Source organism: Pristis pectinata, chromosome 1, assembly GCF_009764475.1.
Source record: "Pristis pectinata isolate sPriPec2 chromosome 1, sPriPec2.1.pri, whole genome shotgun sequence".
NCBI lineage: Eukaryota > Metazoa > Chordata > Chondrichthyes > Rhinopristiformes > Pristidae > Pristis > Pristis pectinata.
Window position 1 is genome coordinate 91,782,435 of NC_067405.1, and position 25,623 is coordinate 91,808,057.

At 41.3% G+C, this 25,623-nt stretch overlaps 1 protein-coding gene across 1 annotated transcript in view; it reads right to left on the minus strand.

Annotated features, from left to right (window-relative positions):
* Positions 1 to 916: 916 nt before the first annotated feature.
* The window catches only part of rgs6 (regulator of G protein signaling 6), a 470,045-nt gene continuing 445,338 nt past the window's right edge, over positions 917 to 25,623 (minus strand). The window contains exons 15-18 of the mRNA XM_052012918.1: positions 21,048 to 21,234; positions 12,641 to 12,730; positions 11,275 to 11,328; positions 917 to 2,255 (exon numbers count right to left, since the gene is read on the minus strand). Of these exons, the coding sequence (XP_051868878.1) occupies positions 2,205 to 2,255; positions 11,275 to 11,328; positions 12,641 to 12,730; positions 21,048 to 21,234 (382 nt within the window). The 3' untranslated portion in view covers positions 917 to 2,204. The remainder of the gene's footprint in view (positions 2,256 to 11,274; positions 11,329 to 12,640; positions 12,731 to 21,047; positions 21,235 to 25,623) is intronic.

A 25,623-nucleotide genomic window follows, 5' to 3' on the forward strand; every position in this document is an offset into this window, starting at 1 on the left:
TGTAGAGGAGGAACCTGGGGATTGGGAGGTTTTAATGGCTGGCACTGTATTGGGGCGGGGAGGGGGTGAGGCGGGGGTGGGTGTTAAGTTAAAAGAAAGTGAGCTAATTGATCAGATTTCCAGCTGTGGGCTGGAATCTTATCCTGCAGGACCACTTGTTGGTTACTCCTCGGAACAATGTGACCCAGTTTCTGTGCCATCTCTCCAAAGAGCATTGAATGGAAAGTGCTATCATCCTGCCTGCAACTAATACAGAAATTGCACTACAAGTGCAAAAGCAATCCATGACTGCCCAAATGGATTTCCAGAGTGATGCTATTTAAGGTAGAGATGGTTTCTATTGCATTCCATTTCAGGAAGTAGTATTTTCATATACCTATTGTGATTAAATGACCAAAGTTGTCACTGACATATTCAATACCGAATTCAGGAGAAATATGGTGTGAATATGAATGAGTTCCTTCAAGAAGTGTCTGAGGAGAAAAGCAGAGAAGAATTCAAAGCAAAGTTAGATAAACAGTTGAGGGAAAGAGAAACAGTTGGAGCCAGAGATAGGATAAAATGATGACGGGTGGGGTGTGGTTCATACAGTGCATAAACGGCAGCATGGTCCCATTAATTCTTGTTTCTCTACTTTTCTCATATATTTGCCTACGACATAGAAAGAGGCCACCCTGCACATTGGTCTATGCCAGCTCTCAGAGCAATCTCACTTCCCAGTGCCAATGCAGGGTCTCGACCTGAAATGTCGATCATCCCTCTGCCTCCACGGATGCTGCCTGACCCACTGAGTTCCTCCAGCAGTTTGAATTTTTACTCCAGATTTTAGAATTTGCAGTCTCATGTGTCTCCGTTTCCCTTCTTATTTCCCTGTCAACTATTCTCTCTCCCACGTTTGTCAACTAACCATTTATGTTCCTGCCACTCGCCCACATTGGGGGAAATTTATTCGTGACCTTACATAAGTAAATTTAATTCACTTAAATTGTGTTCCTTTTTTGTGTAGTGTAACTTCTATCCTCCTGATTTCCAAAGGTAAAACTTTGACAAGAAGCAAGAGATGCTTATTTAGCTTCCTACACATTATCAGAAGGCCTCAAAGCATCTCACAGACAATAAAGCAGTTTTGAATTGTAGGGATTATTATGACAGCAAGCATAACAGACAACTTGTGCAGAGCAGGTCCCCACAGACAGCAAAGAGACAAAAGAGAAGTTAAATATGCTATAGTGAGGGCAGTTGAAGAATTAATATTGGCCAAGATGTATTTTCACTGGGCCACTCTTCCTCTAAGTTTGCTAAGTTTAGGAGTGAACATAATCTACATTTCTGACCTATAAGGTGATATAGCTAAAAAGTTGTTGGCTACTTTCTCACCAGTATGTTGTACCAGCCCATATCAGCTCTGGTACCTCTGGCTTTGTTAGATCTCAGTCTGTCATTAACTGTATCAAAATGTCCAAAAGGAAATGATAATAAAGCTAAACTGGAATGTGGTTTCTGTATGCCAAGTTGAAACATTTAAGAGGCTCCTTTAATTAAACAAGTTTAAAGCTAACTTATGATTGATTTAGTGTTATTTCCCACCCTCTGTTTCACTGTGGTCAGTCAGAATAGCTCATAACTACCAGTAATGCTGGAGCACCTTTATAGTTTACACAAGGTGCATTAAATACTCTAATGTGCAAAAATGAGAAAGATGGAAGACTTATGTGAATGTGAAGCTCAGGGTCTGAGTAGGTTATTGCCTATAGATTTATTGACCTGTCTCACCTGTGGCAAAAGACCTTCAAAATAAGCACCTGCTGGACTTACTTGCAATTTCTAAACCTCTTTCTAATATTTCCCAGTCACTTGTGGTAAGCAGTGCTTGTATACAAATGGATTCCATGAATTCACAAGCATTTTCCATTACCATATCCAGAAGGTCAGAAACAGTCATATAGTTTCACTGGCAGCCAGAAATTCAATCTCTGCTTCCCTGTGCCTGGGATTAATCTGATTTTATTGTTTCTCAATAAAAAAAATGGGTGACTTTTTGATACATCTGTGGTAACTCATTCTGCACTGAGGAAAGATTAAAATGTTCTGTTGTCGAATTGTACGATAGAACTCCTCACAGTGGCTCCTTTACATGGTGACTCCCAAGAGTATAGGTACAAGTCTCTTCTCATCTCACTGCAACCAGCAAGTCTAGATTGTTGTCAGGATGACTGCATGAGACCTGTAAGCCGTTTGCCAGTCAGAGATTTGCCCTAGAAGACATAAAGACATGTTCAAATACATTTAACACTTGCACTCGCCATTAGCTGATGTACCTATTAAACTACCGATAAAGCTACACAGGAATCTTATTGAAATTGTTTGAAATTTTCATAACATCTACAATTCAAACACACCCAAAAACATTTGCAGTGTTGCTTTCTCCACATTTGAGCTGAAGGTCTGTAATGAGGAAAGACTGTGTTTATACAAAAAAAAAATTCATGACTCTTAAAAACATGCGTTTCACACAATGAATTCTTTAAAATGTAGTCACTGCTGCATAAACCATTAATTTCATGAACTACAAGGTTCAACAAACTCACACACACACAAAAAACACTAGTTTAATTCTGTTGGTCAATACATCAAAAGCTGCCCATTCTTCTTCAGCCAGAGACCTAGGATCTTCACATTATCCTGACAACTGGAGAAGGAGGACAGAATTAAACATCACACTCAAAGAATGACAATGCTGGTGCAGCACATCACTACCGTGTTAAAGTTTCAACCTTGATCACCACAGCATGAACCTTGGACTTGGGGTTGGACTCAAACTCTCCCAAACTGCCACTGTTGGTGGACATATTGATGCAAGGGTTAAATAGTTTTCCACTGGTGCTCTCAGTGTTAATGTACAAAATTCAATCAATACAGAAGGGTTTCTGGACAGTTAAAGGCATCTGGACCCCTACATTAGACTATTGCTTATTGACTACAGCTCTGCCTTCAGTACGATAATTCCAAGTAAACTCATCTCCAAACTCCGAGACCTGGGACTCAACACCTCTCTTTGCAACTGGATTCTTGACTTCCTGACCAACAGACCGCAATCAGTAAGGATAGGCAGCAATACTTCCACCACGATTATTCTCAACACCGGTGCCCCACAAGGCTGTGTCCTCAGCCCCCTACTCTACTCCCTATACAGCCATGACTTTGTGGCCAGATTCTGCTGTAACTCCATCCACAAGTTTGCATATGATACCGCAGCAGTGTGCCATATCTCCAATAACGATGAGTTGGAATACAGGAAGGAGATAGAGAGCCTAGTAACATGATGTCATGACAACAACCTTTCCCTCAAAGTCAGCAAAACAAAAGAGCTGGTCATTGACTTGAGGAAGGGGGTGGTGCACATGCTCCCGTTTACATCAAGAGTGCCGAGGTCGAGAGGGTTGAGAGCTTCAAATTCCCAGGAATGAACATCACCAATAGTCTGTCCAGGTCCAATCATGTAGACACCATGACCAAGGAATCTCACCAGTGCCTCTACTTTCTCAGGAGGCTAAAGAAGTTTGGCATAATCAAAGATCCCACCTACCCTGGACATTCTCTCTTCTCCACCCTCCCATCGGGCAGAAGATACAAAAGCCTGAAAGCATGTATCAACAGGTTCAAGGACAGCTTCTATTCCGCTGTTTTAAGACTATTGAACGGTTCGCTAGTACGATAAGATGGACTCTTGACCTCACAATCTACCTTATTATGACCTTGCACCTTATTGTCTACCTGCACTGCACTTTCTCTGTAGCTGTGACACCTTATTCTGCATTCTGGTATTGTTTTACCTTGTACTACCTCAATGCACTGTTGTAATGATTTGATCTGTATGAATGGTATACAAGACAAGTTTTTCACTGTACCTCGGTACATGTGACAATAATAAACCAATAATAATCTACTCATACCATTAACCTATAAATGAAATGGATTGGGATAATCTGTGAGAGGGAACGAAAACAATGAATACTTACTCCCCAGAAATAGATTTTAAAATAGAAGCTTGCTTCATATAATAAAACTGAAAATATTGGAAATACTCATAAGATCAGAGAGCACTTGTGAAACAGAGCTGATGTCATTCACCTTTCATGAGAACTATTTCCTATTGATGACCCTTTTATCAGAATGTGTTGTGAAGCTTTAACCCTGTTTGATTCTTCACAGATGCTGCCTCATCCTGCTGAGTATCCCCAGCATTTTCTGCATTTTTATTTCAGATTTCTAGCATCTGCCATATTTTATTTTTGGATCTCTTTGAATTCCCTAATTGATTCTGTATCCAGGTTCCAGACCCTGATTGCTCTCTGATTAGAATACTTTCTCATTCTTCATATCTCCCTTATGTCTTTTTCCTTTAAATCTATGCCCCCTCCACTTCGGTTCTTGAACCATCCACTAATAAAACAGCTTCCTTCTATCTACTCTGTGGCAAAATGGCAAGCTTGTCAAAACTACTACGTTGAATATGAAAATCAAAGTTACGGGAGGGCTTCTTATTGCTTTATTAATGTCCTGAAAACCATTGCCTTCTGCCCTGAAGCTTTATCTGTGCGACTGTCTTCTTCCTTTCGGGTCCCTTTGTTCATGGTCTCTTTCCCCACACTTTATGCTTTCCTTCCTCTCCAGTTCCCTCCCCTTTTGCGCTCCTCTTCCCCTTTCTGATTTTCTTTCATTCCAGTCTTGTTTCCATCATAGTGGCGCCCTTCCCTTCCTGGTGTCCCTTCCCTGTGGTTTCATTTTCTTCAGTTGCCCTCTTTCCTGGTCGTTCCCTCATACTTTCTGCTCGTTCCTCTTTCCTTTCTGACTCCTCTTCCTCTTCAGTCTTATCTGAGCAGCCACAGGGATCAAATTAAACACATATTAGACATATTGTATATGTCTCTAACATGTTTAATGATTGTTTTAGGTCTCCTTTCCTTACTGGCTCCCTTCTCCTTGTACATAGCCCATGTCATGTGAAGACTTCTGGTGCCAGGAAAAATGTTCTTAAAAATTAAAAGTCCAAACTTTGCTGAACTTGCACCAATAAAATGCTGCATCTTCCTTATTCATATTAAGTGCATGGCCAATATTACTTCCCAAACAATGAAATATGAAATCTGTAGTTAAATAATACTTGGAGCGTATTTGATACTCCGTTGGTTCTCTTCAAAATTTGGCTGCAGCCTGCATTTAAACTTTTAGTATACTTACTATAACTATAAATGGGTATCTATTTCTATATATATGGTTTAGTGTCCATCCGTATTCTCCCACATTCCAACGATGTACGGGTTAGGAAGTTGTGGGCATGCTATGTTGGTGCTGGAAGCGTGGTGACACTTGCGGGCTGCCCCCAGAACACTCTACACAAATGATGCATTTCACTGTGTGTTTCGATGTACATGTGACTAGTAAAGATCTTATCTAAACCATTGAATAGTTTTCATATACACAATCCCAATTTTGGCTATAAATGGTGATTCAGCAGCTATTAGATCAGATTCTACACATCAATCAGTCGCTGGAATAACGAAACAGGAATTTGAATTCAACTTGCTTTCTGAAGAAATTTTTTTTCTTTCATTCATTCCAAGGAAAATCACTGGTAATCTTGTTTTTAACCTAAAGTCCATTCCAGAGTGCTACAGGTGGAAGCTTGTGGTCAGAAATTGGGAGGCAAAAGGAAGGAATAATGGGAGAAAGAAGGCCAAGACTGAGAAGCTAAGACCGAAAACACAGAGACATTTGAACTGAATATTGTGTGAATGCAACTGCTCATAGAGTGATAAGAGTGGTTTCACTAACAGGCTAGATACACAACTCAGCATATTTTTAAATTATGACTGGCAACAAAATTCATGATTGCTTTTATTTGCTCAGTCTGACAAACATGTTTTTTTTCATTTATTTGGCTCTTTCAGGGAAAATATTGTCCCATGAGGAGAAATTAAGCAGACTTTAGAGTTTAGAAGAATGTGATGTGATCTCGTTGAAATGTACAAAATTCTTGTAAAGATTGATAAAGGTAGAAGCAAAGATGGGCTTTCCTCTGGCTGTGGTGTCTGGAACCAGGTGTCACAGTCTTTAGAAAGACATGGTTTATGGAGAGAAAGGTAGCACAGTAGGTGCTTTACCATTCAGCATTGAGATAAGAAGAAATTTCTTCACTGATACTGATTTAAATTCTCTACCTAGGAGAATTGTGGTGACTCAGTTACTGTGTATATTCAAGATAGTTTTTGGTTATTAAGGGAACCAAGGGATACAGGGAAAGAGATCAGCCATGATCGTACTGAGCGATTTCCTAATAGCTTCTTGAACCTGCGATTCTGTGATTTATACAAGGACACCCAGGTCACTCAACTTTGAAAAAACATACCAATTTTCTATTTTTCTTTTGAGAGTGGATCACTTCACCTTTTTCTCCATTGTATTCTGCCCTTGCGCACTCACTTAACCTCTGTATATCCCTTTGTAGCCACCTTGTGCTCTCACAACACATGTAACTTGAGAGATATTGCAACATTAGCAAACGTGGATCTGTTGCACTTATCTAAGATAAGATATGATAAGATATCTTCATTAGTCACATGTATATTGAAACACATAGTGAAGTGCATCTTTTGCGTAGAGTGTTCTGGGGGTAGCCCGCATGTGTCGCCATGCTTCCTGTGCCAACACAGCATGCCCACAACTTCCTAACCCGTACGTCTTTGGAATGTGGGAGGAATTTGGAGCACCTGGAGGAAACCCACGCAGTCACGGGGAGAACGTACAAACTCCTTACAGACAGCAGCGGGAATTGAACCTGGGTTGCTGGCGCTGTAATAGCGTTACACTAACTGCTACACTACTGTGTGTGCTAGGTTATTGGAGTAGATTATAAATATCTGAGCTCCAATAATTGACCATTGTGGTAACACAGCCTTCCAATCTGAAAATGACCCAATAAAATTTCTATGTTTCTGTCCATTACTCAATTCTCGATCCATGCTAATAGAATCAACACCTCTCCCACCCACTCCTCCATACTGTTAACCGTGATTTTAAGCAACAAAGTTTTGTGTGGTACCTGATTAAATGCAAGTCCCAATATATTACTTCCAGTTGCTCCCCTTTATCTACCCTGCAATATAGACTTAAAAATCTATATAACATATTTTTCCCCTTGGAAGGTTACATGTAAGTAGACCCCCATTGGAATCAACCTAAAGGTCCAAACACTGTTAACTAAACAATATTGAAATGGCATCTCCGCATTGCTCCTGACCAAACAGTCACCCTGTAGGGGTGGAACAATCACTGGCCCTGGATTCTTCCCATTTAGCTCCAGGCAACATTTCAAGGCAATGCTGTAATGAGTTGGAAGGTCCCGGTGAGGAGGGAGATAATTTTATACTGGAAAGCTGCACAGCTTTAGATAATTAAACTTGCAGCATCCCTGTGTATATCTGCAGGCTATCTAAACCTTAGCTCAGCCAGTTTGTACCTGAGCCATCCACACATACGTGGAGAGAACATACTGAGAGAAACTGACACCAACTGTTATAGAGAATCTTAAATACAATAATATTTTGTCACATGCTCATTTTGTTTTATCTTATATAACATTTTCTGACACTTGTCCCAATTGTATAAAGTATTTAGGTGTCAGTCAGCAGCAATGAGAACTTAATTCAGGTCTAAACCTGCACAATTGAGCATCATAATACATTGCAGTCCTGGTGTTCTTGTGGCCACGAATTGTCCAAGCAGACTTGGTCAAAACCTACCTAGAAATCTGAACGAAAAGGCAAAACACTGGTAATCTTAAATTAAAATTGAGATTGCTGCAAAGCTCAGCCAGTCAGGCACCATCTGTGAAGAAAGAAACAAAGCCAATGTTTCTGATAATATATCCTTGCTGCAGAGACCGGAATAGTCAAAGATGTAACTCTATGTCTTCAGTGAAATCCTTGTACTTTTCCACCACTGGTGGTGGAGGCAGATACAATGACAATATTTAAAATACATTTGGACGGGGACTTGGATAGGAAAGGTGTAGAGGGATATGGGTCCAGTGTGGGCAAATTGGATTGGCACTGATGGGCATCACAGTCGCATGGATTCACACTCTTTGTGATTTTTATAAAAAACTTGGATGAGGATGTGGAAGGGTGGTTTAGGAAGTTTGCTAGAGATACGAAGGTTGGTGGTGTTGTGGATAGTGTAGGAGGTTGCTGTAGATTACAACAGGATATTGATGGAATGCAGACCTGGGCTGAGAAGTGGCATATGGAGTTCAAACCAGAAAAGTGGGAAGTGATACACTGCAGGAGATCGAATTTGAAGGCAGAATACAAGGTTAATGGTGGGACTCTTAGCAGTGTGGAGGAACAGAGGGATCTTGGGGTCCATGTCCATAGATCTCTCAAGGCTTCTGCGCAGGTCGATAGGGTTGTTAAGAAAGCGTATGGTGCGTTGGCCTTCATTAGTCGGGGTGTTGAGTTCAAGAGCCACGAGGTAATGTTGCAGCTCTATAGAACTCTGGTTAGACCACACTTGGAGTACTGTGTTCAGTTCTGGTCACCTCATTATAGGAAGGATGTGAAAGCTTTAGAAAGGGTGCAGAGGAGATTTACCAGGATGCTGCCTGGATTGGGGAGCATTTCTTATGAGGATAGGTTGACTGAGTTAGGGTTTTTCTCTTTGGAGAGAAGGAGGATGAGAGATGACTTGATAGAGGTGTACAAGATGATAAGAGGCATAGATCGAATGGACAGTCAGAGACTTTCTCCCAGGATGAAAATGGCTAACACGAGGGGACATAATTTTAAGGTGAGTGGAGGAAGATATAAGGGGGATGTCAGAGATAAGTTTTTAACACAGAGAGTTGTGGGTGTGTGGAACGCACTGCCGGCAGAGGTTGTAGGGGCAGATACACTGGGGACATTTAAGAGACTCTTAGATGGACATATGAATGATGGAGAAACGGAGGGGTACGTGGGAGGGAAGGGTTAGATAGATACTAGAGCAGGATAAAATATCGGCACATCGTGGGCCGAAGGGCCTGTACTGTGCTGTAATGTTCTAGGTCCTCTGTTGTATTAGGTGGGATGAAAGGGCCCGTATCTACTGTATGCTGCACGATTTAATGATTCTATGTAACACATTTTCAGCAGGTATGTGAATAGGAAAGTGGGGATGTATGGGCGAATTACAGAAACAAAGGTCTATGATCGGGTGAAAGAGAGGAAATATTAAATGGTGTATGCAGTGGTGCTGCTGAGTAAAACTGGGCAGTAATGGAATCAGTAAAGAGAAGGTATGAGTGCAACTGGCAGTATCATTGGAAAAGCTGCTGCCAGTTAAAATAGGAGGAATGGTTACAAACCAAAATTGTTAAATTCAGTCTGAAAGGATGTAAAATGCCAAATGAAGAAATTAAGTGTTATCCTTTCAGTCTGCATCAAATTTCTTAGAAAAGAGTTTTAGAGACTAACAAGGTAAAGTTCAGAACAAGAATAGGTGGGGGAATCAAAATGGCAATTTGAACTCCTGTATTGGTGATTAGACGCACACACACACACGCACACACATACACACACACACACATGCACACGCACACACACACACACACACGCACACGCACACGCACACACACACGCACACGCACACGCACACGCACACACACACACACACACACACACACAAACACACGCACAGTTCCTCAGTAAAGTAGAGAAATCAGATCTACTTTATTCCCTTGCCAGGGCTATTGCGCATGCTCACCACTATTACACAATGTTTTAAAAAGAAAATGGTTTCTAATAACATACCGAGAACAGAGCAGCACCACACCAAGCAAACCAAATCTTAGGGTCATGTTTGCAGACTGAAAAGAAATCTTTTTCAAAGAATCAACCCACCTGGATTTGGTCTACCCAATGTAGGGAAGACTACATCTTGAGCAGTGAATATATTATACCAAACTGGAAGTCATACAGCTAAAACCATTGGAAGAAGTGTCTGAGGTTCTGAAAGTAGAAAGGGAAGGGTCTGCATCTCTTGTGGTTAAACAGAAGGTGATGTGGGGGGTGGGGGGGGGAGAGGGAGTGGTTGATGTGAATGTGGATTGAAACAGATGTTGCAGAGGGAACGTTTTTTAAAGAACGCTCCAGCAGTGAAAACTCTAAGTTCGTGGATGGTGCTGCTTTAGATGTGGCATAAATGGGGGAGTATGATTAGTTGAATGTGGAGACTGGCTGAAGGCAAACTGAACACTATCGTGGTTCATGGAAGGAATAAAGGGTTGAGAGCAGGAGTGCAGGAAATGAGATGGACTTGGCCAAGATCCCAGTCAAGTATGGTGGAGGGAAATCCATGGCTGGGGAAGAGGGAGGACATATCTGATGTCCTTGAAGAGAAGGAAACATCTACAAAATTGATGAAATGGAGGTGGAGAAAAGAAATAAGCTCCTAACAAGACAGGGAGCAGATGTTAGTTTTTCTAAGGTAGTAATGGGAGTCAATGCCCTTATAATTGATTTTAGTTGGTCGCTTACCCAATTAACTAGATGACCTCTACTACCTATCTCCAAGGCAACCCTGGCCTCACTGCAGCAGAAATATTCCTGTTGTCCTTTCCATCTCTTCCCACCTTCTCTGCCACTTAATATTAACTTATTTTCTCACTTTCCTAGTTATGACCAAGATTCTTCAACATGAAACATTAACTTAGTTTCTCTTTCCACTAATTTTGCCTGACCTGGTGTGTGTTCCCAGCATTTTCTGTTTCAGTTTTAACTAAAATTTTCCAGTCCAGACAAATTCCTCATAAATCTCCTCTGCGCCCTCTCCACTGCAATCACATCTTTTTGGTAATGTGGTGACTAGAAATTCACGCAGTACACAAGTTATGATCTGACTTCATACAAAAGATTGTGGTGAAAGGCCATTAACTCTGTTTTTCTCTCCACAGATGCAGCCTGACATGCTGAGCATATCCAGCATCTTCAGTTTCATTTCAGGTTTCCAGCATTTACAGTATTTTTGCCTTTGGGTCATTCCAAATCTGCCTGGCAGTATCTTTATGGGTGAAACAACTACTCTCAAGGCCATTAACAAGGTGCATACTAAAAAAAAAGTACTTTACATTTGTCCTTAGTTAAGTTTTCCTATCTCAGAGGATGAGAGTGGCTTTACAAACCCAAACCCATTAGTATAGGATTTATGTCAACAGCACTGCAAAACTCTCAAACTCACCACGCTGCGAGTGAATTTTTCCAGCGAGGTTCTGCGGCCCTGTTCATTCTCAGGCTAGAGCAGAAAAGAAGGAATCAGAAAATAAAGCAGAATCACAACATCGACTCCATAATTATAGGCAGCAATGTGGGAGATATGACCCACGATAAAGTGAGGGGGCAGGGGGGAGTTCATTCACACTGTTATACAGGCAGCTCCACAGTGGCATGGAGATCAAAATACACTTGAAGTGGACAGCTTACATTGACCAAAATCCTACTGATCTGACAGCAATTCTGGTACATGTTAGAGTTCTCTCTAGTTGCTGTGGTGGAAGGGAGTGGCGTGCAGGTGCTGAGGGATTTGTCTTAATTTAAAGGCTTCTGACAACCGGGTGCTCCTAGCTATATGGGCACATAGGAGACTGCAGATGCCGGAATCTGCAGCAGGGTCCTGATGCAGGGTCTCGACCCGAAAAGTCGACCATCCCTTCACCACAGATCCTGCCTTGCCTGCTGAGTTCCTCCTGCATCATGGTGTTTTTCATCCATTCACCTCCACAGATGCTGCTTGACCTATCGAGTTCTTCCAGCAGTTTGTTTCTTGCAATTTTAATCGATATTCAATTATATTCAATATATGCAATTTTAGTCGATATTCCCCATGCAATACGAGGATCAATAAAAGACTTGATAAAGACACTGCTGTTCCCAGAAAGTACCAGGACTAAAAAAAGATTTCATGAGTTAAGAATGGTCAAATCAGCCTTGGTCTCTGCTCCACATTGCCATCCCATGACCTGTCCATGTGTGGACATCATCGCCATTGAATAACCTATTGCTGACTCTGAAGCTCACAACGTGCTAAACAGCTGGTCCAGGCATCTGACACTCCTGAAAACAATTACCCATACAAAGGGAGGAAAAATTGGCACAGATTTAAGAGAGAACACTTAATTAAAAGAGCAAATCTTAATAATTCCCAGTGTCTTCATCTGTAAGCCAATTTGAAATGCTTCCCACCTGCACATTGCTCCACGGACTGAAAGTTTATTGCTTTTCGAGGATAGGGAGATGGGACACTGTTAACTCTTTCACTGCTTCATACATTCTCGCGTAAATCTCTGGTTAGCAATCTGGAGTGACGATCTCCTGCTTCCCAGGAGGACTAAGACTAATTGTGGCTTTCCAAAGAGTGTTTGAGCTGAGATCAGCCAATACAGCATGGGCAGGGGTTGAATTCTGGTACCACTGGCTTTAATAATAAATGGAAGCAGAACATTTTGCTGCTAAATTTAGAAAGGCCATCAAAGAAATAAATGTCTAACAGATGAGGAACAGAATTATCACTCCCCAACGTAAGAAGACACAAGTTTCTGGGACAGTACCTTCCTTTTTGCTTGTAAGAGTTCCTGATAACCATTGGAACGCAGAAAGCGAGCGTAACTGTCGCTTTTCATCAGCTTATAGATGTGTTCCTGAAAGGCAAAATGAATTCTAATTATCTTGCTTCCAATTTATCACCACTTAACCACGTAACCATTTGTGAAAAAAAACAACATATATCAATATAAGAATCTGTGCTGAACATGGCTGAACAAGGGTTGTGCATTGCCCTTCCAAAATGACACGCCTCTGACCATGAGACTGTTATGCTTTCTGACCAATAGTAGTACTTAATGTTTATACTTCTACTTACTCAGAAGGCTAAGGAAATTTGGCATGTCCCCAATGACCCTCACCAATTATTATAGATGCACCACAGAGAGCATCGTATCTGGATGCATCACAGCTTGGTACGGCAACTGCTCTGCCCAAGACTGCGAGAGAGTTGGGGACACAGCTCAGTCCATCGTGAAAACCAGCCTCCCCTTTACTAATTCTGTCTACACGTCCCACTGCCTCAGGAAAGCAGCCAACGTAATAAAACACTCCCATCCCGGTCATTCACTCTTCTCCCCTCTTCCATTGGGCAGAAGATACCAAAGCTTGAAAACACGTACTACCAAGCTCAAGGACATCTTCTATCTCACTGTTATAAGACTCTTAAATGGACCTTTTGTACAATAAAGATGAACTCTTGAGCTCTCAGTTTACCTTGTCATAACCCTTGCACTTTATTTCTCTACCTGCCCTGTACCTTCTCTGTAACTGTAACAGTATATTCTGTAGTCTGTTATTGCTTTTCCTTTTCTATTACCTCAATGTATGTACTTATGTTTGGAATGAGCTGTCTGGATGGCATGCATAATAAAGCTTTTCACTGTGACAACAACAAACCAATTACTGATTACCAACATACCCCCCCAATGCACAATCCAACGAGCCTATAAGCTTCCTGAAAATGGGAAGACAAAACTTTCTGCCAGACCTCTCCTCACTCAGCTTAACTGTAAGGCAGGGCGGAAGGATGAGAAAATGTGATATAAGAATATGTTCAGCATTTCAGTGCTGATTTAAATCTCAGCCACTTCCTGGAAATTGATAGGACAGATTAACTACTTGTTGTAGATCCTGCCTAACGTGACGACTTTGATTTAAATCATCCCACTGTTGTACAAAGGAGACTCCATTTTACATTAAGTCCAAAGGGCTAGAATTCCTGCTTGTTGCCACTGATGCCATTAGAACTACTGGGCTGAAAAGCTTGAGTGATTGACAAGTAATGCCAAGCATAGATCATGTTTTCTCAAACTTTAATGCTGGTTTCTAATGCAACTGCAGGAATTATTCCCACTGACAAAATTGGTCATGGTCCCAGTCTGAAATAACCAATTTGAGAACTTTCCAAAGAAGGTGCCCATTTGTGTAATTTTAAGACTCAATGCCAATTAGAGAGCATAAATCAGGGCAAAGAATTGATCCAGATCTCCAGGAGATGGCTTATGTTAAAATTTACCCCCAACATAAAACTACATATGGAAGTTTCACTTCTAACACATTTCCATGGTACTTGTTTGTTTTAGGTCTACAGGCAACATTGGGTACAGTTAAAAGCTTTTAACAATAAAAAATACTTAATTTATGAAAAACCAAAAGGCCTCATATTTACACAGCATCTTTCACAACATCCTAAGGTCTTATTCTGATGGAGGAAACACAGCAACCAATTTGCACACAGCAAGTTTCCACAAGTATTGTGTTGATAACCTGTTAATCTATATTTTTTCAGCTATGTTGAGTGGTGGATAAATATAACCAGGATACAGGGTATTAATCCAATTCAAAATAGTGCCATTGGTCATTTAAATTTTAGTGTGGAGATTTAAAGTCTTCTTCAATAGAAGACATCTCCACTGTACAGCATTCTATCAGTAATACATGGGAGTATCTGCTTTAAACTCTCTGCTTTTCCCTAGAATTCAGCATGAACTTGGAATCTAGATGAAAAACACTATGATGCTGGAGGAACTCAGCAGGCCAGGCAGCATCCGTGGAGAAAAGCAGGCGGTCAATGCCTCGGGTCAGGACCCTTCCTCAGGAACTTGGAATCTTCTGACTTAGAGCTAAGAGTAGAACAGATGGGTCTTGAATGATGTCTAAAGATGCTGTCTAGTACACACCTATAAAACTGGTTACTGGTTCAGAATAGACCTTTTGTCGTTTTCACTGGGGTGGACCTTCAGCCCTGATCCTTGCCCCATTGTTGGGATTTATCCAGGTATCCCCACAGAAGTTCTGGTTTCCAGTGCTGGTATCAGACTAAGCTAGCGGTGGCATCTCCTACCCTGGGACTGGCTCTTGAGAACTCCTTGCATAATGTAAAGGGGCAATGTGATTTCTGAAGTTCTCCCTGCTCTCAGACTGGGAAATCTACCCCAAGCCTGCATTGAGCTAACTCTGGTGTAAGCACAGCATACTCAAATGATTCTGTTTTAATGACTTTAATTAATTTTAATGTGTAGATGTGCTTTTTTAGACTTTTGTCAATTTAAAAAAATAACTTTTTAACAATAGGTGTATATTTAACATGTGCTGATTGTTACTGAAAGCATGTGAATGTCAAGACTTTCACAGCCCATTAATCTTCTTGCAGAATGTGGTGAATGTCTGGAATCCTCTGCCCAGAGAGTTGTGACGAAGTGCTTAAAGTGAAGGTGGATACATTTTTGAAAGATCCAGGGGATTGAGTGCTCTGGGAATCTGGCACAGAGGAGGACTTGAGTAGAACAGCCACGATCATATCGAATGGCAGGGCAGGCTTGAGGGGCCTGGTAGCTAACTCTAGCTTTTATTTTCTTGTATTCTTGTGAGGGATGGTGGGGTCTCACTGGCTTTCAAAGCCATTCTCTGAGTCAGTTCGTCTGCCTGTGCCGAGATAGCCCCTGTGGTGTGTAGGTCACATTGAAGTACTAAGAGCCAGGATCCCAGTGGAAGACTGTCCTGGAGGCCAATCTCAAATAAGCACAGAGCAGAGCTACAGGCATCCCATGATTTCCAGGCAATGGAGGACCTGCCCTGATAATTTAAAATCTGTTTACTTACAGGCGAAGGACTAGACGTTATAGAGTCATACAGCACAGGAATGTACCCTTAGGCCCACTATAGCCATGCTGACACTGTAGTCCATCTACACTAATCCCATTTGCCCCCATTTGGACCATATCCTTCAATGCTTTGCCTAATTTAAGTGTCTGTCCAAATGCCTCTTAAACATAGAGATTGTTGTTAAAGATACTTTTGTGATGTTTTTCTCTGTATTAGTAGGTGTGTGCTCAGTGATAAAAATGAATATTTAATTAAAAATGTATTCATCATGGTGGTTCATGGAAAATTTTATACCTTCTGCAGGTTTCCCCTCTCTCAGGCAGTACAAATGAGTTTAAAGTGCTTAAAGTGAAGGCGGATAAATTTTTGAAAGGTCCTGGGGATTGAGGGTTCTGGGAATCTGGCATAGAGGAAACCTGAACCAATACCTTGGAAAACACAAATTAAAGCACAATGAACACACCTTAAAGTACAATTTGCACCCAGTTTGCTAATTAAGTCCAAATGGAAGCTCCACTCCCAAAAGAAGAGTTCAAAAATTCAATCCAGATAAACTGAACAGGTGTCCTAACTATGAACTGGGTAATAATGGGTTCTTGTCAATGGAAGGGCAGCTGATTTACATTGTTCAAGCTTTTAACTGAGGAATATCCAATTGCTGTTTATGGTCATGTGCAAAAAGAACATCTGCTACAGGCTATAGCCTTTGTGTTTCATCTTTGGTAGTCTAGCTGCTGTATCAAGGTTTGAACTTTGAAAAAATATTAATTTAGGTGTTTACTTTCTTTCCATTGTGATATTCCAGACTGGATTGAACTCAGTAGGTAGTGCACACTTCAGTTGGTTTTTAACTGGGAGCATGCTTCGTGCGCAGGGGAAGCAGGGGGTATCAAGCACATCCAACATGTGATATCCATTTTAATTCCTTAAGCTCATTCACATTCTGCCAGGTAGCTCTCCACCTTACTCGGGTGGAAGGAGATAGTTCCCAGCATTGGGCAAGTTTGTATTGTGATGCTAGTCAAAAACATCAAGGTAATCCTGGGAGTCACTGGATAAATTAAGGTTAGTTCAATCTCCAAGGATATCAGATGATCAGTTGAGTATTCCAACATTCTCCGTTTTTATTTCAGATTTCTGGCAGTTGTGATATTTAAAGTTTAAGATTATTCACTTTTAGTTAGGCATGCCCTGATCTCTGGATTGTGAATGCTTACCAATTATTCTTGTGGAATTGAATAGCATAAACGGCAATGACGCATCGCTCCCTGATGAGCTTAATGCATTTTATGCACGCTTTGAGAGGGAGAATAATGACATAGCTACACCAGTCTTCACAGCAACTGATAACACCACGATCTCAGTCTCGGAGGCTAATGTCAGAACATCCTTCAGGAGGGTGAATCCTTACAAGGTGTCAGGTCCTGATGGTGGATCTGGTCGAGTGATAAAAACCTGCACTGATGAACTGGCTAGAGTGTTCAGGGACATCTTCAACTTCTCACTTCTGCCGTCTGAGGTTCCCACCTGTTTCAAGATGGCATCGATAGCACTGGTGCCCAAGAGAAGAGTGACCCGCCTCAATGACTACCATCCAATAGTGCTTACACCCACCATAATGAAGTGCTTTGAGCGGTTGGTTATGGCTTGAATCAATTCCTGCCTCAGTAAGGACCTGGACTCACTTCAATTTGCCTATCGCCACAATAGGTCTACAGTGGACGCTATGTCGCTGGTTCTCCACTCTGCTCTGGATCATCTGGACAACTGGAACACATACATCAGGCAGTTGTTTACAGCTCGGCGTTCAACACCATCAATTCCTCAAAATTTATCATCGAGCTCCCAGATCTGGGTCTCTGTACCTTCCCCTGCAATTGGATCCTTGACTTCCTCATCGGGAGACCACAATTGGTGCAGATCAAAAACCTCATCTCCTCCTCATTGACCATCAACACAGGAGCACCTCAAGGCTCTGTGCCTAACCCCCTGCTCCACTCCTTATACCTACAACAGTGTGGCTAAGATAGCTCCAACATCATTTACAAATTTACCGATGACACCACACTGTTGTTGGCAGAATCACGGATGGTGACAAGGAGCCGTACAGGAGTGAGTTAGGTCAGCTGGTTGAGTGGTGTCGTAACACCAACCTTGTGGTCAACATCAGCAAGAGCAAGGAACTGATTGTGGACATTAGGAAGGCGAAATCAGGCAAACACGTACCTCCTCATTGAAGGGTCTACGGTAGAAAAGGTGAGCAGCTTCAAGTTCCTGGATGTCAACATCCCAAAGCATCTATCCTGGGCCCAGCACATAGATGCAACCATGAAGAAGGGGCACCAGCATCTCTACTTTCTTAGAAGTTTAAGGGGATTTGGCATATCATTGAAGACTCTGACAAACTTCTATAGATGTACAGTGGAAAGCATTCCAACTGGTTGCATCATGGCCTGGTACGGGAACTCCGATGCACAGGAATGGAAGAGGCTATGGAGAGTGGTGGACCTAACCAGTTCCATCACGGGTACAGCTCTCCCCATCGTCAAGGATACCTTACAAGAGGTGATGTCTCAGGAACGATGGGTCTCATCCATCATCAGAGACCCCCACCATTCAGGCCATGCCTTCCTCTCAATGCTGCCATCAGGCAGGACATACAGGAGCCTGAAGACCCACATCTCAAGGTTCCACTACAGCTTCTTCCCCAGTGTCATCAGGTTCTTGAACCAACCTGAAAAATCTTGACACTACCTTGGACTATATATATTTTTTTCCTTTCCTCTCTCTTAATCTTGCACTAATGTCGTTGTTGTTTATTTTCCACACATGTAAGTTATGTATAATTTATGTTAACTTAAGTTTATGTTAGCATATGTTTGTCCTCATCTTGTAATGTACTGTGCTGCTGCTGCAAAAATCTAATTTTCAAGGCATTTATACCCTGTGTATGTATGCCTATGACAACGATAAACTTGAACTTGCATGTATTTTGCAGGCACTAATGCTCAGAAGAGATGAATTCATTAGCAAACGTCTTGCTAAGGTACAATTTTTGCAAGTGTTAAGTTGGAGATATACAAGATGTAAAAGCAAGTTTTAGATAGTTTCCATGGTGAGAGGTCACAAGGGGCCAAAGTACTCCTTGTAGTTATAGCAACATAATCAACATGGGACCGCACATACCTGACAAAGCAAGGGACTTGCCAGTTCTTCGTCTGACCTCACAAAATCTGTCACTATTAGGGGAGATTACTCTGGAAACAATGGACATAATCCAAGTGTGTGACTGCACAGCAATCTAAACCTTGCAGCCTCTGATTGCCTTTGTTTGTTTCTAAGCAGATGGTCCTTTGGCTCAAGTGACTCAGATAGCATTGGGAAATGCCATCTGCCAGCCTTTTTAAGGCCAATAAAAACAGGACCATATCCCAGGTGTAGGACCAGATGGAGCACTAACTAGATTGACTTCAGAAACAGGTGATCAGAGACTACAACCTCAAACATAAAAGAGTGGATATCTGACAAGGTGGTGGCTCACCGCTGCCTCTCAAGGGCAATGATAGAAAGGCAATAACTGCTGTCCTTGCAGGTAATGATTGTTGAAAGTATCCTAACTAGTTGCATCATGGTCTGGTACGGCACTTTGAATACGTAGGAATGTAAGAAGCTGCAGAGTAGTGGACTCAGCCCAATACATCACTGGCACATCCCTCCCCACCATCGGTAGTATCTACATGAGGCGTTGCCTCGAGAAGATGGGCCATGCCATCTTCTTGCAGCTACCATCGGGCAGGAGATACGAAGCCTGATGTCCCACACCACCAGGTTCAAGGTTAGATACTTCCCTTCAACCATTCAGTTCTTGAATCAACCCTAATCACCCTAATCACAACCCTAATCACTACCTCAGTATAGCAAAACTATGCCCACTTTAACCACTTTGCACTACAATGGACTTTGTGTTGTCCTAAATGTGATTTTTCTTGTATAATTTATATTTAATTTATGTTTTTTCTTGTGAATGCTGCTTATCTGATGCTATGTGCCCGTGATGCTGCTTCAAGTTTTCCATTGCACCTGTGCATACTTGTACTTGTGCATTTGACAGTAAACTCGATTTTTGACTTTACGTCCCATGAATAAATTTACTATAAAAAAATGTGGAAGTCTGGATATAGCTTGCCCTCCCCCTCTCTCCTTCTCTTTCTCCCTCCCCTCATCTTCCCCCTCCCCTCCACTCTGTCATTATTTATTACCTATCTCTAATTGTCCTTGAAGGTGGAAGTGACCGACACTTGTGAACCTCTGCAGCTCTTCTGGTGAAGGTGCTCCCACAGCTTTACTGGGAATGGCCTTTTCTTTGCTGTAAGATTTTACAACCTGGATACTGTGCTGAGAAACAAGTTGCAGGGTGCAGGGGGAAAGTTACCATGTCCCAGGAAGTAAGTTAAATTCAAGTGAATATCAGTAGAACAACTTGTGCAAATTGTACATTTTACTGGCTGTGTGGCCATTTACATGAATTGGGAAGGAGAGGGAGTATGATGGCCATGGAAATCAGGCATTTCTTTGGAAAGTGGCTCTCCTTTAGGCACTGCTGGTTGCCTTGAACTGCTGTTATAGATGCTCAATTTTCACACAGCCCTGAGTAGCTCAATAAATAACATTATGAGAGGCATAGATAGGGTAGATAGTCTTTTTCCCAGGGTGGTAATGTCAAATACTAGAGAGCGTAGCTTTATGGTGAGGTGGGCAAAGTTTAAACGAGATTTATGAGGCAAAATTTTTTTACACAGACAGTGGCAGGTGCCTGGAACACACTGCCAAGGGAAGTGGTGGAAGCAGATACAATAGCAATGCTTAGGAGGCACTTAGACATACAGACACATGAACAGGCAGGGAATGGAGGGATATAGACAATGTGCAAGCAGATGTGCAGTTTAAATCCGTATCGTCGTCAGCACAGATGTTGTGGGCTGAAGGGCTTGTTCCTGTGTTGTACTGTCCTGTGATCTATGTTCTATTGTTAGGACCTTACAGTATGATTATGACATACGTTCTGAGACAACATTAGCAGTGCAATGTGCAGCGAAGGTTTACAGACTGCTTTGACCTTGGAAGAGTACAACCTGATTGCCATATCCCCCTGAACTACTTAAAGTCAATGGGTTTGAGTGGTTCATTGGTTAATGCCAAACAATCAGGCATGTTCAACCAATAATTTCTAATCATCTAATACTGCTTGGCTTTTAAAAATATGGTTTATTTGATATCAGTGCAAATAAACTTAAAACAGTAACAAACCTGAGCATCTTCAAAAGTATACCTCCCTGGATCCTTGACATTCTGACTGGTTATCTCATATGAATGGGAATCCAGATTGATAGCACTGGGTGCCCCAGGAGCAAGAAATTCTTGCCAGGTTTCTTGAACCTTGTCTGGAACTTCCAGAAGTGGTTGCTTCTTCAAATCTTCTGCGGCCAACCAAAACCTGAAGATGGAAGAAATACAAAGGAACTGAAAATGCTCTTAAAAGAAAATACAATTTAAAGGCAGTAATCTTTAATGGACAAGTCTAGTCATTGCTCCAACCCACTGATTGGCAATGATCTGTCAATGATTAAACACTCTTAAACACTTTGCCACAATGCTCAACAAATGTAGTATTGGTGATATCCAAACATTACAGATAGATCAGATTCATAAATATTCCAGAGTATAGAGATTCCAGAGAATTATATAGGAAAGGCAATGTATGTACAATATATTTTACCATGAAACCTGTAATTTATACAGCAGATATGCATTCCCAACTACAGGGGTGCAATTCCATAGATTTACTTCTGACTTCCAGCTGTCCATGGAATAGCCTACATTCCTCCACACCTTAAATATCAATCCTCCCTCACAAAAATATCCATATAAAACTTTTATATTGCTCTTATCTTTGGAAAAGTTAGTTTTTGCATTCCTGGGGAGAATGAGAATGAAAACAGGTTGAATTCATGGCATGTCAGAGATTGTTGGTTTAATGTAATGTGCTATGAACTGTTGCCCATGAATAATTGGTTTAAGATTGACCAAGTGCTTCAAATCTTCACAGCTGGAAGCAAGAGTGGCTATTTTTATTCTATAAATCTGGCATGGATTCAAACACAACTCCAAGCTATGAGAAGAATGTGTTAATCTTCAATGTACCATCTTGTCTGTCACGTCTGTGTTTTTGAAAGAATAACTGCTATTGATAATCAACCTCCAATTCAAGAGCTCTTGGCACTTATACAAGTATTAATTCTGGAATATTTATTGTGGAAAAACTTTCATCTTGGTTCTCTGTCTTGTCTTGTCCATGTCCGGCAAGGAGCTACATTTCAACAAAGGTGAATTGAAATGAAAGTACATCTTAGACAAAACAACATTGTTTCTATTCTCCAATGGCACGCTTGAGCAATGCACTATATTTGTGGAATCTGATACCCCTGGTATAAAGAATCATGTAGGTTATACAACACAGAAATAGGCTTCTCTTCCCAGCAAGCTGATGTGATTGTTTTTTCTCTCCTTGAACCTCCTGCCACCCTCAATCAATATAGCCTTTTGCTTTCTCTCATATACCTATCCAGCTTCCTTTAAATGCAGCTACAATATTCACCTCAATCACTCTGTAGTAGCCAAGTTTTCTTCTAGATATTCCTTTTTTTAGGATGTGGGCATTGTTGACACTGCCAGCATTTATTGCCCATCCTGAACTCTCTTTGAGAAGGTGGTGGTGAGCTGCCTTCTTGAACCACTGCAGTCCTTCTGTGGAGGGTATTACAGTTGGGGACAGAGTTTCAGAAATTTGGATCCAGATACAATGAAGGAATGGTGATATATTTCCAAGTCAGGATGGTGTACAACTGGAGGGAAACCTGCAAATGCAGGTGATCCTTGTACTACTTGGTGGCAATAGTTATGAATTTGGGAGGAGCTGCAAGAGTAACCTAGGCTACCAGTAGAGAACTGTGAGCTGCTGGTGGAGGAAGTTACTGTTTAGGTTGATGGCTGGGATGCCAATCAAATGTGCTGCTCTGTCCTCTGTAATGTTCAGCTTCTTGAATGTTGTGGAGCTATAATCACCCAGGCAACAGGAGATTAGTCCATCATGCTCTCAAATATATGCCCTAATAATAGTGGAAAGACCTTGAGGTGTCAGGAAATGAATGACTTGCCTAAGGATATCCAGTCTTTGTGCTCTTGTAGCAACCATATTAATGTGGCAGGTCCAGTTGAACTTCTAGTCAATAGTGCCCTCCATGATGTAGATGGCAATGCCACTGAATGTCAAAGCTGGATGTAACACTCTGTCTTGCAGCAGATGGGTCATTGTTTGACACTTCTTTGGCAATAACAGTTACTTAATACTTATCAACCTTTGTCTCATTGTCAGTACTCTCAGTTATTTCTTGATATTATGTGGAGTGAATCAAACTGGCTGAAGGCTGACTTTTATGATGGTGGGGGTCTCAGGAGGAAACCTAGATGGATCATCCACTGACACCTCTGGCTGAGCATGGTTGCAAATGCTTCAGCCTTGTCTTTAGTGTTCACGTCCTAGGCCCTTCCATCATTAAGAACAGGAATGTCCTTGGACCCTCTTTTTTTTCCCCATATGTTTAATTGACTGCCAACATTAGGACTTGATCTGATCTGTTGGTTGAGCAACCACATTCTTCAAATTCCACATTCTCAACATTCCCCAGTTTCCCTATCTCCTTCTGACTATTTTACATTGATAACCTCTAGGTTTTTTGGTTTCCTCTACAAATTGAAAAGCTTTCTTTGTCTACTCGATCAAAATCCTTCATCATTTACTGGATGTCCATTGGCTTATCCCTGGGCCTTTTCTTTTCGAATAAGTATGATCTCAAACTTCTGGTCTATGCTATAAATTGGTGACCAGAATTGTATACATAGTATTCTAAATGTGGCTTAACACAAGTCATTCCATACAAAGTGAGCATATCTGTACATTTCTCCCTTTAGAAATAAATCCCAGTGCTTGTTTGGTTTTCAAAATGCACTGTAATAACCTGCAGCACAATCTTCAGTGGCTTGTATTCTGAGATCTTATTCTTATTTTCCATGTAATATCCACCTAATTATTTTCTGATGAAAACATATTCCCTCACACCTATCAATGCTGAAGTGCATTCCTCCATTCATTGAGTGTCCTTGCAATATTTTACATGTAATTCGTTAAATTCCTCCTTGGTATGGAACAATGCTTGCAATTTGTGCCATGTACAAATTTAGAAATTATGTTTTGCTTCAAAGTTCTTAATCATTAGTAGAAATAAAGAACAACAGTTGTCCCAGCATTGACTTTTGGGGATTCCAATTCCTAACAACTACCAATCTGAAAAGCTACTCTTTATCCCTGCTCTACGCTTTCTGCTTTGAAGCTACCTGCTATTCTGCTATGACTCCTTGGCTCCATTAAGTAGCCACAATAGCATCTATGGCCTACACAAGCATTCTCACATCCTTCTTCCTCTATCCCAACTACCATAACCCATTATTCCCTTCTACCTCATGTAGTCATCTTGTACCCCTTAAACATGTTTTTGCTGTTTGCCTCAATCACACCTAACTGCAGAGTTTCACATTCTCACTGCTCACTAGGTAAAGAAGTTTCTTCAGAAATCTGCATTTGATTTCTTCCTAATTTATATTGATGACCTCCATTTAGTGGATACACTCCCATTATATCTATGTAGATAAAACTTATCAAAGTTTTACAGATGAGGTCCCCTCAGTCTTCCCTTTTCAAGTGAAAAGAGATCGAGTTTTTACATCCTCTCCTATGAGGCAAAATCTTGCTGCCTGGGATCATCCTTGCAAATTGTTATTTCACACCATCCAGTAGCTCTAAATCTGTTTTACAAAACAGCAACCAGACCTCTACAGCCTGTCCCTGGGCAAAGAATAGGTTCTGTTTTTACAGGTATCCATAAGCTGATTTTGTCCACAAGTCAGAAAGTACGTAAATATCACTCGATATCGTAACCATACCTCCACAGTATTGTAATGAATGGCATCAAAAGTACATAAGACTGATTTGAAAGAACAATTACGGGAGGGAGGGAGGGAGGGAGGGAGGGAGGGAGGGAGGGAGGGAGGGAGGGAGGGAGGGAGAGAGGGAGGGAGGGAGGGAGGGAGAGAGAGAGAGAGGGAGAGAGAGAGAGGGAGAGAGAGAGAGGGAGAGAGAGAGAGAGAGAGGGAGAGAGAGAGAGAGAGAGAGAGAGAGAGAGAGAGAGAGAGAGAGAGAGAGAGAGAGAGAGAGAGAGAGAGAGAGAGAGAGAGAGAGAGAGAGAGAGAGAGAGAGAGAGAAGACTTATTCTGCCAATCATAGGAATGAACATATGTATGTCTGTCGGACTTTTGAATTTAATAATATAATGGGAGTTCATAGTTATGTATGGTCGTCCCCACATTACAAAAGCCATGCATTTGTAATGTGGGGACGACCTGTACGCAATTTCCAAATGTCATCTAACCAAGGTTCAATTCAAGTTGATCATTTCACTTCTACAACTTCATCCATTTTGAAATAAATACTAGTGCTTAGTTTTTTAATTTAATTCTTTATGGAGGCAAAACTTAGTAATTTGCATTCATGTCCCCCAGTTCGTGGTGCTCCTCAGTGCTGTTTTAATTCTAAGTTTTAAGCAAATGCTTTCTTACTAATGAAGTTTTGATTCCAAAATTCATCTTGTAAATTAAATTGGGATCAAACATGTCACCAAACATTCAGCTATTTGATGACAGTAACTTAACTCCAAATTGTCAGCAATTCTGACTTTGTTCTCAATAGAAAAGGCCTCTTAATAAATAAATT